General features: G+C 49.3%; 1 protein-coding gene across 1 annotated transcript; it reads right to left on the bottom strand.

Annotated features, from left to right (window-relative positions):
• Positions 1-3,599: 3,599 nt before the first annotated feature.
• Positions 3,600-5,453, bottom strand: LOC119464008 (solute carrier family 22 member 7). Its single transcript, XM_037724827.1, has one exon. The coding sequence runs from the start codon at positions 5,451-5,453 to the stop codon at positions 3,600-3,602; it is 1,854 nt and encodes a 617-aa protein (XP_037580755.1).
• Between the last annotated feature and the right edge of the window lie 6,825 nt (positions 5,454-12,278).

Genomic DNA, 12,278 nt, shown 5'->3' with positions numbered 1-12,278 from the left:
CACTGTTAATATTTCAGTCTCAGACGGGATGTGCTGGATAAAACGGGATAAAATGGATGTGCTGTGGGTGTTTCGTTCCATGATATTTGTTTGGGAGCTGTCATTATCAAAATTCCGACGAATAACTTTGTCAAGAAAGTAAGACAAGGTAGGAGTAACTTTTGTGGTAGAATAGTGTGGCAATATAACATGTCATATAGCAAGGCGTTGCATATACATTTATCATTTGTCACGTTTGCGTACAATTCCTCGCGCCACGACACAGCTGGCTATTCGCCCTTCTATACATTCTATGTGGCCGTAAACCGACCTTGCCTTTCGAGACTCTTTTTTTCGACCATACTCCACTCGCCGACAGAGTACGCTCGTGATGTCATAACCACAGCGACCCAAGCACGTCAGATTGCCCGTCTTCGTCTCTCTGCTTCACAGACACGTCAGAAGTGCCGTTACGATTAGCGCCACCGCGACGTTCAACACGAACCAGGTGCTCTTGTGCTAGTTTGGTTTCCAGCTCGACGCGTCGGTCCTTTGGAGAAACTCCTCTCGCAATACTACGGCCCTTATCGCATCCTCCGCCAGGTGACGCCTGTCACATATGAAATGTCTCCACTGGATGCTACCGTGCCTTCACCTCTATCTGACATCATCCACGTCAGCCGCCTCAAACCGTTCCTTTCTGGAATCAGTGAGTCGCACCAATAAGGTGCTTCTTCCCACAGGGGTAATGTCACAGTATGTAATGCGGGAAAAAGAAGACATGGATGGTGCCCTGGGAGACGACGAATAAGATCTTGGTTTTCGCTTCTCTACGTAGCCGTTAAAACCCATCTGTAAATACTAGTACGCTTCTTCCTTCCCGTAACATTATATACGGTAATTATCATTCACGGGAAGCCGAAAGCGGATTTTCTGCGACAAGGAGCCGTTAACGCTGTCGCGTTAAGAATGCATGGCGGCGATGGAAGACGAGGATCGTGGAGAGCAGCACGAGCAGAAGCGACAAGCAGAACAATAATCATCGTCAGTCAAGGCAAACATAATTTAAAGCTTCGCTTAATCGATTCCAACAGTGCGGGGAGATCCGCACATTTATTTTTCTTCATGTCTCTTAACGTTAGGCCAAAAATGTTTTGTTCCATCGCTCTTTGCACGGTCGTTCATTTGCTCTCGTGCTTCTTTCTTCCAAGTTTCTGCCCCATAAGTTTGCACTGGTAGAATGCAATGATTGTGCACTTTTATTTTCAGCGGCAGTGGTAAGCTTGCACTCAGTATCGGATAATGCCGGCCTTATGCACTCAACCCCATTTTTATTCGTCTGTAAACTTCCTTCTCATGGTCCGGATTCCCTGAAAATGGTGGATGTCTCACTTTCCCTTTAATTACTTCTCTCCACCTAGCGGGCTTCCGCTGAACTATTACGTCAAATTATAGACCTATACAGATGTGCTCCTGTACAGACTCCCGAGGCTGACTGGCGATCAAGAATTCTTGTTTCCTTGCCAGGCTAGCAAACATTACCTGTCTCTTCTGCATAGTAATATTCAATCCCAGTTTGCACTTTCTCGATTAAGGTCATCAACCATTCGTGGCAATTCATCTGCAGTGTCTCTGAACAGACCAATGTCATCTGCAAACTGGAGGTTGAGATATTAGCCGTTTATCCTCACTTCTAAGCATTCCAGTCTAATAGCCTGAGTACTCTTTTTTACATTTAGAGTATTGGTGCGAAAAAAGCAGGGAAGAAACTGATAGGACTGGATGGCAATGCAGGCATACGTAACTCTAAAAAGTAAATATAGATGGTTTAACGGAGAGAAAAGGTTAAGAAAACATGCACAAAATACAAGATAGATAAACATCTATAGAGGTTTTGATAAGCTCAAGCAAGCTAGGTGACTCTAAGTCGCCGCCCCGACTTTGCTGCGTACAAACACTGAGAGGAAAATTAACGGAAGAATGAACATGCAGCGTATCACTGCATGTTGCTGGGATAGTTGGTTCCTATTTATTACGGTGGAAAAGACGCGTAACTATGTGGAGAAACGCCAGGACTGGAAAGAACTTCAGCAAGCCGTCGTTCCTCTCCGGTGGTCTCTTCACGTGGTCTCATGTCTTTTCTGCCGTGAGAACATGAAACAGGATGTAGGTATCGGCGTTTTAACACGATGGAATTAAAGGCCCCATGTCTAAGAAAATCTGGCATCGGCGTCGGTCTCGGCGTCGGCGCCCAAGAAAATCATCCCGAACCACCCTGACCACAAAGGCCCTCCGCGTGGCACAGGGGCGCTGGCTAACTAATTGAATTTCCCAAAGTAAAATCCGTCACGAAAATCGTAAAGTGCGACTTAACCATAATCTACAGATATGAGAGCGTCGGATTGTAATTTGAATATATGAAAAAAAAACCCACATAATTCTGTTAAGAGGAAAGTAAAAAAACAAACTCCTTTTCCAGCATTTCTACAATTAATAAAGCGGCGCGGCCGGGTAGGTTACTTGCAAAAATGCCATTAGAATGGTGCTCGTCTCCTCGACAGCATTTTAACGGCAGCATAAAATGGCAGCGGCGCCCAGAGGTGAAGGTATAGAATTGAAGCTGCAGTTGCCGCGAAGCCAGACAAGCATTCAGGGATCTTTGAATGCTATCTCGGTCCACTCTTAAAGGTGAATCCTAAGCGTCCTCCAAATGTTTGTATGTATGCATGTTTCTATGCGTGCATGTATGTATATGTATGCATGTATGTATGCATGCATGCATGCATGCATGCATGCATGTATGCATGTATGTATGTCTGTAGATACGCATGTCTGTATACGAGTATATTGTACTGGTAGCATTCGGGTAGATGGAGTACTCGATGAAGATGGCACTCTGGCGAGAGTTCGGAAAAGCTCAGACGATCAAGGCACACTGCGTCAACTCTTGTTCGCCTTCCTACAGGTGATCCACATATCCATCTGCACTGCAGTATGCATCCGTGCGTATGTATGGATGGATGTATTAAAATTAAATTATGGGGTTTTACATGTCAAAACCACGATATGATTATGAGGCACGCCGTAGTGGGGGACTCCGGAAAGTTGGACCAGCTGGGGTTCTTTAACGTGCACCTAAGTCTAAGCACACGGGTGTTTTCGCATTTCACCCCCATCGAAATGCGGATGTATATATAATGTAGTACTGTCGAGAGATGCGTAATGAGGCGTGAACACGAGAAAACTCAGAGGCCCTGTTCGTATGTGTTTTCTTCTCCATACAAGTGAAGCAGTCCGTGGCTATGTACGTGGATCACCGTCAAGCACATGGAAACTTTCATAGGGTAGACGCATTGTTCCTGGAAATGTCAAAAAGTGTATTGGCCAGACCAGAAAACGATTACGAAACGTACCAAATTATGCTGCTGCGTGGAAACAGACCAATTTTGAACATCTGCAAGTGTTTCTTTTTATTCTCTCGGCCCAGGGCTGCGGAACCCTAATAAAGCTGAGTTCTATAGCTAACACGAACGTAAGATGAAACTATGAGAAGTCGCGAACACGACGCCAGGTACAGTGCATGTACGCTAAGCTTCCGGTGGGTTTATTCCTGAGACAGTTTAGGTGTGAGATCGGCGGGACATCGAAGAATTGCCAGGACTATTGCTACTCCCGAATCTTCGACTCTTCCTGCTGGATTTGGAGCTCTCTGCGCTGGCGGTCTTGGACCTCTTGCGTAGTGATTGCTGTTCGAGCGTTCGCTTCATGTAGTCCATGGACATCCTGCTGGAGTCCGAAGGCTGCCTGGCGACGATTCTGGCTTCCTCCACCACCGTCGCGCGTGGCAGGGCGCGGATTACCAGAAGGGACGCAAAGAGGAACAGTCCCGCAAACGCGAACACCACGTCTTCACGTCCGGCCGGTTTCAAGACGAAGGTCATTGCCGCGAATATTGCCGAAACACGTCCACTGGCGAACGCCCAGCAGGCAGCACCGGCCCGCACTGCCGAGGGGAAGAGCTCGAGCACGTACGTATAACAGTGGACGAGCAGTACGTTCGAGATACCCTTGGACAGCACGAGCAAGGCCTTTGTGATCGTATCGAATTCAGTGGCAGCGGCGATACTGAGCACGCATTGTATGAAGCCTGTTAGAAGGAAGCAAGCGGTAAGCACCGTGACGAGGGCGACGCCGGCGATCAGGAAATGCATCGCCACGTACGTCGCCAGTGTGACGACAACCGTGAAGCACGGGATCCAATATTCGTTGTATTGTGCAGTCGAGAACGCGTGGACGTAAAAGGCAAATGATATTGAGAAGCAGACAACGAACATGGCCAAGGCTCTACGTCGGAGGGAGTGGCAGTCGATCAAGTCGTCTTTGTCTGCGCCTTCCTGACCCGCGCGGTCCTTAATCTGTTTCCTGAGCTTCTCCATGAGGCAGGCCGTGACTGCAATTGGGAAGTTGTTGCTCTTGGCCCCCTGCATCATTATTGCTTCAGCCGCATCGAGCCTTCCTTTGGCGACAAGCCATCGCGGCGACTCTCGTGCTGTCAACATAGCAGGAAGCAGGAGAGCCGTCGGAGTGAGGCAGATGACCTGCTTCAGACGCCAGTCGATCCCCAAAGGTTTGACGATTACGATCCAAATCTCGCACAACGCCAGGCCCATAACCGCCATGAGGAGTACTTGCTGAGGCCTGTGCGCGTGCGTCATCACCTCAAACGGTATCACAAATGTAAAAACAGAGTATACGACGACACTGCCCCCGGTAAGGAAGCGTGCCACAGCGTAACGCACGTAATTTGTCTCCACTAAGGTGCATACCGTGCAGGTCACCACCGCCACAGCGGAGCCCAGGAGCATGGCTCTCCTGCCGACGTAGTCTGCGAAGGCTCCGGCCAGGATGAGGGAAACGACGGCACCAGCGTTCTGCAAGGTGACAAGGGCGGCCGGCAGCAAACGTCGGTGGCACACCATGTTCCAAAAGCTCACCGCACTGGTCTCGGCTGTCCGAACATCGTAGTCCCACTCTTCACAGGGCGCGTCGCGTGTGTCGTTGGTGTCTTGGAGTTCACGCTCGCTGAGGAAACACTTGTTGTACCACCGGTAGGCCACGACAGGTTCAGCGCCACTCTTCCCATGTTCAGTGGTACTGTCGGATTCTGCGGTTGGCTTGCAGCGTTCGTAGATGCGGCAGCGGCTGAAGCGTCCGTCGGCCTCGGTCGGTATGGCAATATTCTTCCAATCGGCTGCAGAGATGTTGAAGCCGGCGAGCGGCTTGCACCAATGGTCGACGTCAGCCGTGACGAGGGGCACCACGACGGTTTGGCAACTAACCGAGAATGCTCCCAGAAGAACCAGTAAAAGCATCCTCTTCTGGAAGGGCCCGTGGCCGAAGCCTTCTTCGCAGTCAAACGACTCGCTTGTTCGGAGATCAACACCGGCCAGTCGCTGTGGGAGCAAGAGGTCCATCGCCTTGTAATGAGATGCAGCTCTTCAGATAAAAAAAAAACTTGAACGAACTGTATCACAAGAGAAAATTCCAGACGAGAGCTATACCAGCATCCCGCCAAGAAGGATAGCTTCTTCTTCTTCGGCGCGCGCTTTTGACTGCGTCGCTTTGTCGCGTGCCCTTCGATGGGGTCGTCTTACTGCTCACCGAACAAAAATCATTAATGTGGCTTTACCTTATATTTTTCTGCGTTTTCAGAAGGGAAAAAGTATATTTTGAAAGCTCCAGCTTCCAGAAATACATAAAGAAATTTCTTTAATGTTTATGTTTTGGTCTTCCACAGGGCTTGGCAATCATGATAGAGGTAGTCGAAAGCCCGTTGTCGGATTTCACTGGGGCTCGCCGGAAATGGAGTGGTGGTAGTGCAGACAGGCTATCTATACCATGTATTGGTGATAAGGTAACAGGGGTACGAAATACGAGCAGAGAAAAAAAAATAAGTAAGGAATGAATAATTTAAGACAATCTCGTGCGAAGTTCTTGCGATTGTCTATGATGTCCCATTGGACATTGGACAGACAAAAAAGGTGTTAAACTTAAGGACAAGGTATTCTGTGGGCATTTGTTGGAGGACCTAGTTATGAGAAGTGAAGCGTTTAAACCATACTGGTCAGCGCATGCAAATACGTTTGAGAACAGACAGACAGACATACGATGAACTTTATTTTAGATCCTGAGGAGCGACTCCACCACCCCTTACGAGGGAGGAGCCACCGCGGGCCGCTCCCACGTCGGGACGAGCAGGCCGTGCCTGACCGCCGCGTCGCGGGCCCTCTGGACAGCCCGTAGCTGAGCGGAGAGGCCGGAGCTCTTGAGCGCCTCCACCCACTCTTATTCTGTGGTGAGATTATCGAGATTATGTTTAAGGAAGGCGTACTTTTTTGAAGACCTCCTTTGCCCGTTTGCTTACAGATAGTTGGCTTGGAAATAGGTCGCCTTTACTATCACTATCTATACATATTGAATCAGAATGTTCCAGTCACTCTGACGTTTCTCAGTTTGTCGTATACCTTAAACTGTCACAAATTTTCGGTGCAGTGCTTACGCGGTGACAGCCAACTTCTCGGAGACGGTTGATTGGGTTGCTTACGACCGTTTGCTAACATTTGTTCGCATTTCATTTTGGTCCCAGAGAAATTCGAAAGCGTTTGCCTCTTTGGATGTTGACGCCAGGCAACCACCTACGAATGATTTAGACCATTGGGACTACCATGACCGCCTGCTGCGATCGAGTCCCAAACAGCAATGCAGCGCTACGCTTCATAGATGGCCCAGACGCGAGCATTGATTAAGCACAATCATCTGCGCAATGCGTTCGTACGTTACAGCACCGTACTTCGCTCTAATAGGCGCGCCCATCAAGCTCGTTTATACGGTATCCCTGCTGTTGTCTTCGCAAGAAAAAAAGGGAAGAGCAAACATTTTGAAAAGCAATTGATATTGTAACGGTATTTCAAGGAGTAAAATAGAAAAACTGGTTTATTAAGGGCGAACCTGTGCCCTGCAACTAACTATGTACACGAAGAGTTTCAAAAGAACGTTCCACACGAGCGTCTCTGCGCCGAACGCACTTCTTTCTCTTCCAGTGATGGTCCGAGCCCCTGCCTCGTGCGCGTGCACGAGCGGCACACATTGCGCCACCCCACGAAACCAAGCAGGCGCGCGAGAGGTAGCAGACGCTCTTTTGACACAGTGGCTCGCTGGCTACCGTCGTAGAACACATGTTTAGAGCAGACTTGCGGCAATATATAGTGAAGATTAACAAGGAAAAGTTGCAGTACCGCCAGAAAGGCGAAGCTTCGATTGCGACCGCAAATTAATAGACAGCTCTACGAAGTACGGATATTACATTTATCGGCCGTACAAACTTGCCCAACATTCGCTTGCTAACTAAGTTAATAAGCCCGGCGTCACTCGCGCGCAGGTATAAACATGAACACGTCTCGCTCGGTGACTGCGGAACCTCACTGTCAAAAACGCTGGAGTGAGGAAACGCGGCAGCATCAGCGAGCGAATTGACCCTTCGTGCTATCTTTCGCTTCAACGCGAGCTAAGCCAACACCACCTAGATAGCACAAGGCTTACGCACTCCGATCCCTGACGTCATGCTACCTGGCCCGACTGCCATAGGATCTAATGGGGATGATCCCGTGTAAGCAACAGTGATTTTGACGTCACTGTTTTCGTCACGCTAGCCTTGGCAATGAAAATTTCGGGCCAGGTAGCATGACGTCATAGATCGGAGTGCGTAGGTCTTGTGCTATCTAAGTAGTGTTGCCTAAACGTCGAAAGCAAGCATACGAAGATACCGGCACCCGGTAGGGTGCACGTACTTTGGCGACATCACCGATCGCTGTGAAGATGAGGCCCGCGGCCATCGAGTGTGATCTATTCATGTTTGCTTGCGCGCGCTGATACCATGCTCGTTAATTCAGTTAGTAAGCGAATCTGTCCAAGTTTATGCAGCAGATAAAACTACTATCCCTACTCCGTATAGCTCTCGACTAATTTGCTATCACAAGTGATGCTTCGCTTTTCGGACGAAACTGCAGTTTTTGTTTGTGAATTGAGCCACAAGGTGTGTGCTGAAAGAAAATGCTTTGTTAGTGCTGAATACGTTATGCATTTCTCAAGTACTCAAAAAAAAAAAAGCCATCTTGACAAAATGAACAGGAAACCTACCCGCCGCGGTGGCTCAGTTAGCTAAGGCGTTGCGCCGCTGAGCACGAGGTCGCGGGATTGAATCCCGGCCGCGGCGACCGAATTTCGATCGCGGTGAAATGCAAAAATGTCCATGTGCTTGCGTTGTAGTGCACGTTAAAGAACCCCAGGTGGCCAAAATTAATCCGGAGCCCTCCACTACGGCGCGCCTCATAAGCAGGATTGGTTTTGGCACGTAAAACCCAGAAAGAAGAAGGTAGGAAACCTGATTAAAGATGGTGGTTATGCACGATACCAAATAGTCTGTGCAATAGCCTTGTTTTCCCATGAACACTTGTGCATTTTTCTTCTGCTAATTGAGTACAATGTTTTGTTTTAGCCAGAGAGAGAGAAAATGATTTAATGAAAGGCAGGGGAGGTTAACCAGGACTGAGCCCGGTTGGCTACCCTACACTGGGGGAAGGGAAAAAGGGGAGAGAGAGATTATTTCAGCCAGAGTAGACTAAAAGGTGTATGTTCTAAAGAAAATGCTGTGTCAGGGGCGCATATGTTACGTCTTTCTCCCATACCCCAACAAACTATCATGACTAAAATCAGAGAGGAAACTTGAGGAAAGGTGGTAGTTATGCAAAAAACCATATACTCTGTGAAATAGCCTTCATGTCCAATGAACTCTGGGAGCCTGCTATTGGAGAGTTTTAGACGCGAAGCATCTTATGCTCGCGCGGCTATGCCACTCCCTCCCTCCCTACCTCCCTCCATCCATCCAACCACCGTGCGTGCACACCCCTACAGCGCATGCGCAACCTCCTCCCCCTCCTCTCCTTGTCTCATCTCCTCTTCTCTCGGCATTCCTCCTCTCCTCTCCGGATTGCGCAACGAATGGCAATACCTGCGGCTCCGCGCGCGATAATGCGAAGCAGCTTTGGTTAGAGGCGCGACGGTAGGCGCCCCAGAGGCGCCGGCAACAATCATCAACGCCGCGCGCTTTCGGTGCGAACGCGGGAACAAGGCCGACGGCGTCGACAACAGTTCTGCGCGTTGCTGGTGCTGCTGCATGTCCAAGTTTATACAGCTGATAAAACTACCTTGAGTCGACCGCTTCGCATACTACTCAGGGTTCCCCTACGGGAAGATGTAATTTTTTTTCTTTCTGCTAGCCAAATGCTAAAAGATGCATATTGAGAAGAAAATGATTTGTCTATGCTGAAAACATTATGTGTTTCTCTCGTACCCCAAAAAAGTGCCTTGACATAAATTGCAGAGGGAAATTAAGCAAAGGTATTTTTCAAGATATTAAATGGCCTGAGCACATATGCATATGATCACGGATAGACAATATAACGATTTCACTCGACGTGTAAACTACTGCGTAATATACTTGTCCATTCTAAACACTCTGGCTGATACGCAGAGTTACGAAGATGCTTTAAAGCTTGTCTTGTTTTTACTGATTTTCGACAATTTGGATAAAAAATGTCGCAGTTTCGCCCGAAAGGCGAAGCATCAATTGCAAATTAGTAGAGAGCTATTCGGAGTAGGGAGAGTAATTTTATCGGCTGCATAAACTTGGACACATTCACTTACTAACTGAATTAACAAGCGTGGTGCCAGCACGCACAAGCACACATGAATAGATCACACTCGATGACCGCAGACAACCACTGTCAAAACGCTGGCAGCAAGCGCAGCCGCCGCAGCGAGCGAAGAGAGAGAGAGAGAGAGAGAGAGAGAGAGAAAATACTTTATTCCAGGTCAGACTAAGACCTATAGATATTCCTCCGCCAGGAGGACCATGGCCAGCTGGTCGGCGAAGGCCGCCGACGCCAACCACACCCGCAAGTGGGAAGGTGGGGAGTTAGGGTAGTGAGGGGATTGTAGGACTGCGGGGCAAGAGAAAAGGATTTGCTCTACATTTTCGTACGTAGAGGGGCAGTTGGGACATGAGGGGTCTAAGCGGTAACGATAAAGGTATAGGCGTGCTGGAGTGATCAAGGTGTTGAGCTGGGTGGCCCTGAGGGTGCGTACTTGGGCAGTGGAGAGACGAGGGTGTGGTGGCGGAATCGTCTGCAATGAATGCCGGAGGTGTTTGTAGAGCTGCTTCATAGTTTTCTTATAAAATTGTGCCTCGTCCGCTATGGGCGGGCAAGGCCAGGGGATCGTCGGCTCCCGGCTATTAATCTCGCGGGCAAGCTCATGAGCGAGCTTATTTCCGATAATCCCCGCATGACCTGGCACCCACACCACAGTGACCAAAGCAGGAGAGAGTAGGGAGAGAGCGTCAGAAAGGTCGTCATGAGGATTATCGGGAAGTCTGCTGTCGCGAAGAGCCCTGATTGCCGCCATGGAGTCCGAGCAAATGCGATACCGAGGAGAGGGAGGAAAAAAATGTCACAGTTTCGCCCTAAGGGCGAAGCAATGAATGCGATAGCAACACAGCAATGTCATACGAAGTAAGGTGAGCGGCTTTGGTAGCAATGTGAATTGTAGTAAACATGCGCTGATTAAGTAAGCAGGTGTGCTGCGCCGTAAGTAGACCGACATGAAGAGAGACTCGATGACCACGAGAAGGCGCTTGTGAAACGGTGGTGTTGATGAGAAGCGCTTCCCGTGGGCAGCGCGTGCGAAGGGACACACCTGTAGCGCTGCACTGCCGATGCGGGCAACATTGCATGTGTAGCGTGCGTTGGAAAATGTGGCCCGTCTATTACTAACTGAATGAACAAGCGTGGTGTGAGCGCGCACAAACACGAATAGATCACACTGAATGACTGCAGACAACGACTGTCAAAACGCTGGCAGCAAGCATACGCCGCCGCGGGCGAAGGTACGTGCGGTCTATCGCTTCAACGGAAACTGAGCGGCGAATGCACGGCGCATAAAGGTCAGAGCCGTGTGGAGATAAGAGACGGTGCGGACGAGCGACGAGCGCAGTTGTTGGCAGAGTCCCCCCCGCTCCCTCCGGCGCTAGCTTCCTGCTTCCTTGCTTGCGCGTGGGAGATGAGTGCGTTCGCTCTCCGTGATAGCGCGCGTCCCCGCACGCTTCCGCTCGGGCATACGGCGCGCGGTGAAGATTTTATCTATAGGGAACCTGACGGCGACGGTGACGCCGACGGCAGAAATCCTGTTGAAGTGTCCATATAATTGCTAAAGCATCAAATGCGGCCAAGTTGTTTGATGCTTGTCGAAGGCATATTGGTGAGGATAGGTGAACGCAGAGAAGTGCGACACATTATTCAAATACATTTGAGCTTTGAAACCCCTTATGTCACAGTGGCGCATAATCATTCCGGGTGATTGGCTAACTATGAACAGATAACCATGTGGTCGCACATATTCAGTGACCCAAGAGAGGGTTAGCCCAATTATAAGGAATGACAGAAATTCAAAGCAACCGCGGAATATCATACGCCATTCCATTAGGATAGTTGTGTGTTTTTAAGATGCCTAAGGGTACATTTTTAACACATACCTGACGTCGTCATATACGCTTTACTCGAAAGAGAGCTGGCTCTTACTGGAAGTGCATTGTTTATAACGATTCCGCTGTGTCCTGCAAGGTACCGACACACCCATGAACTGCGGCAGATGCCAGGGAGGGTTTGGGGATCAGGAAAACGAAGGTTGGCGTTAAATTTAAGCTTATTGGTTTAGCACAAGGCGGTATGGCGCAGTGGTTAGTGTGCCGGCGGCGGGGGGTTGGGAACAAGGCTTTCTGTCCACTCGGGTGATGGCGAAGGTCGGAAGGAGGAGTTTGCGCCTGACGACAACGGTCGTCGTCAGCGTGACAAATTATAATCGGACGGGCAAGGCCAAGCGAGTTTTTAGCACATCACGGCTGTCACAGTAAAACAGTACGGCGCGCAGTCCATCTGATTGGGAATTCACAACCGATGTGTTTCTCAGTGCCAACCCAGACTGCGATACACAGCTAAAGCCCACCTGTGCTGATACCTGTCGTTATCGCAGTTATGAAAAGATCAAGCTATATACAGGGTGTTTCGGCGAGCACTTTCAAAATTTATTTAAGGTTGCCTGTGGCAGATAGCCCAATTCAAGTTAATGAGCTGGTCTACTCGAAGCGGCGCACATTACTTGCGCAAGAAATTGAAATGCATAATCGA

Source organism: Dermacentor silvarum, chromosome 9, assembly GCF_013339745.2.
Source record: "Dermacentor silvarum isolate Dsil-2018 chromosome 9, BIME_Dsil_1.4, whole genome shotgun sequence".
Taxonomy (NCBI): domain Eukaryota; kingdom Metazoa; phylum Arthropoda; class Arachnida; order Ixodida; family Ixodidae; genus Dermacentor; species Dermacentor silvarum.
The sequence above is the reverse complement of the archived record's forward strand: the minus strand, read 5'-3'. Positions and strand labels throughout refer to the sequence as shown.

Excerpts from the sequence above, each read along its gene's own strand:
- LOC119464008 (XM_037724827.1), bottom strand. The coding sequence starts at position 5,453 with ATGGACCTCTTGCTCCCACAGCGACTGGCCGGTGTTGATCTCCGAACA.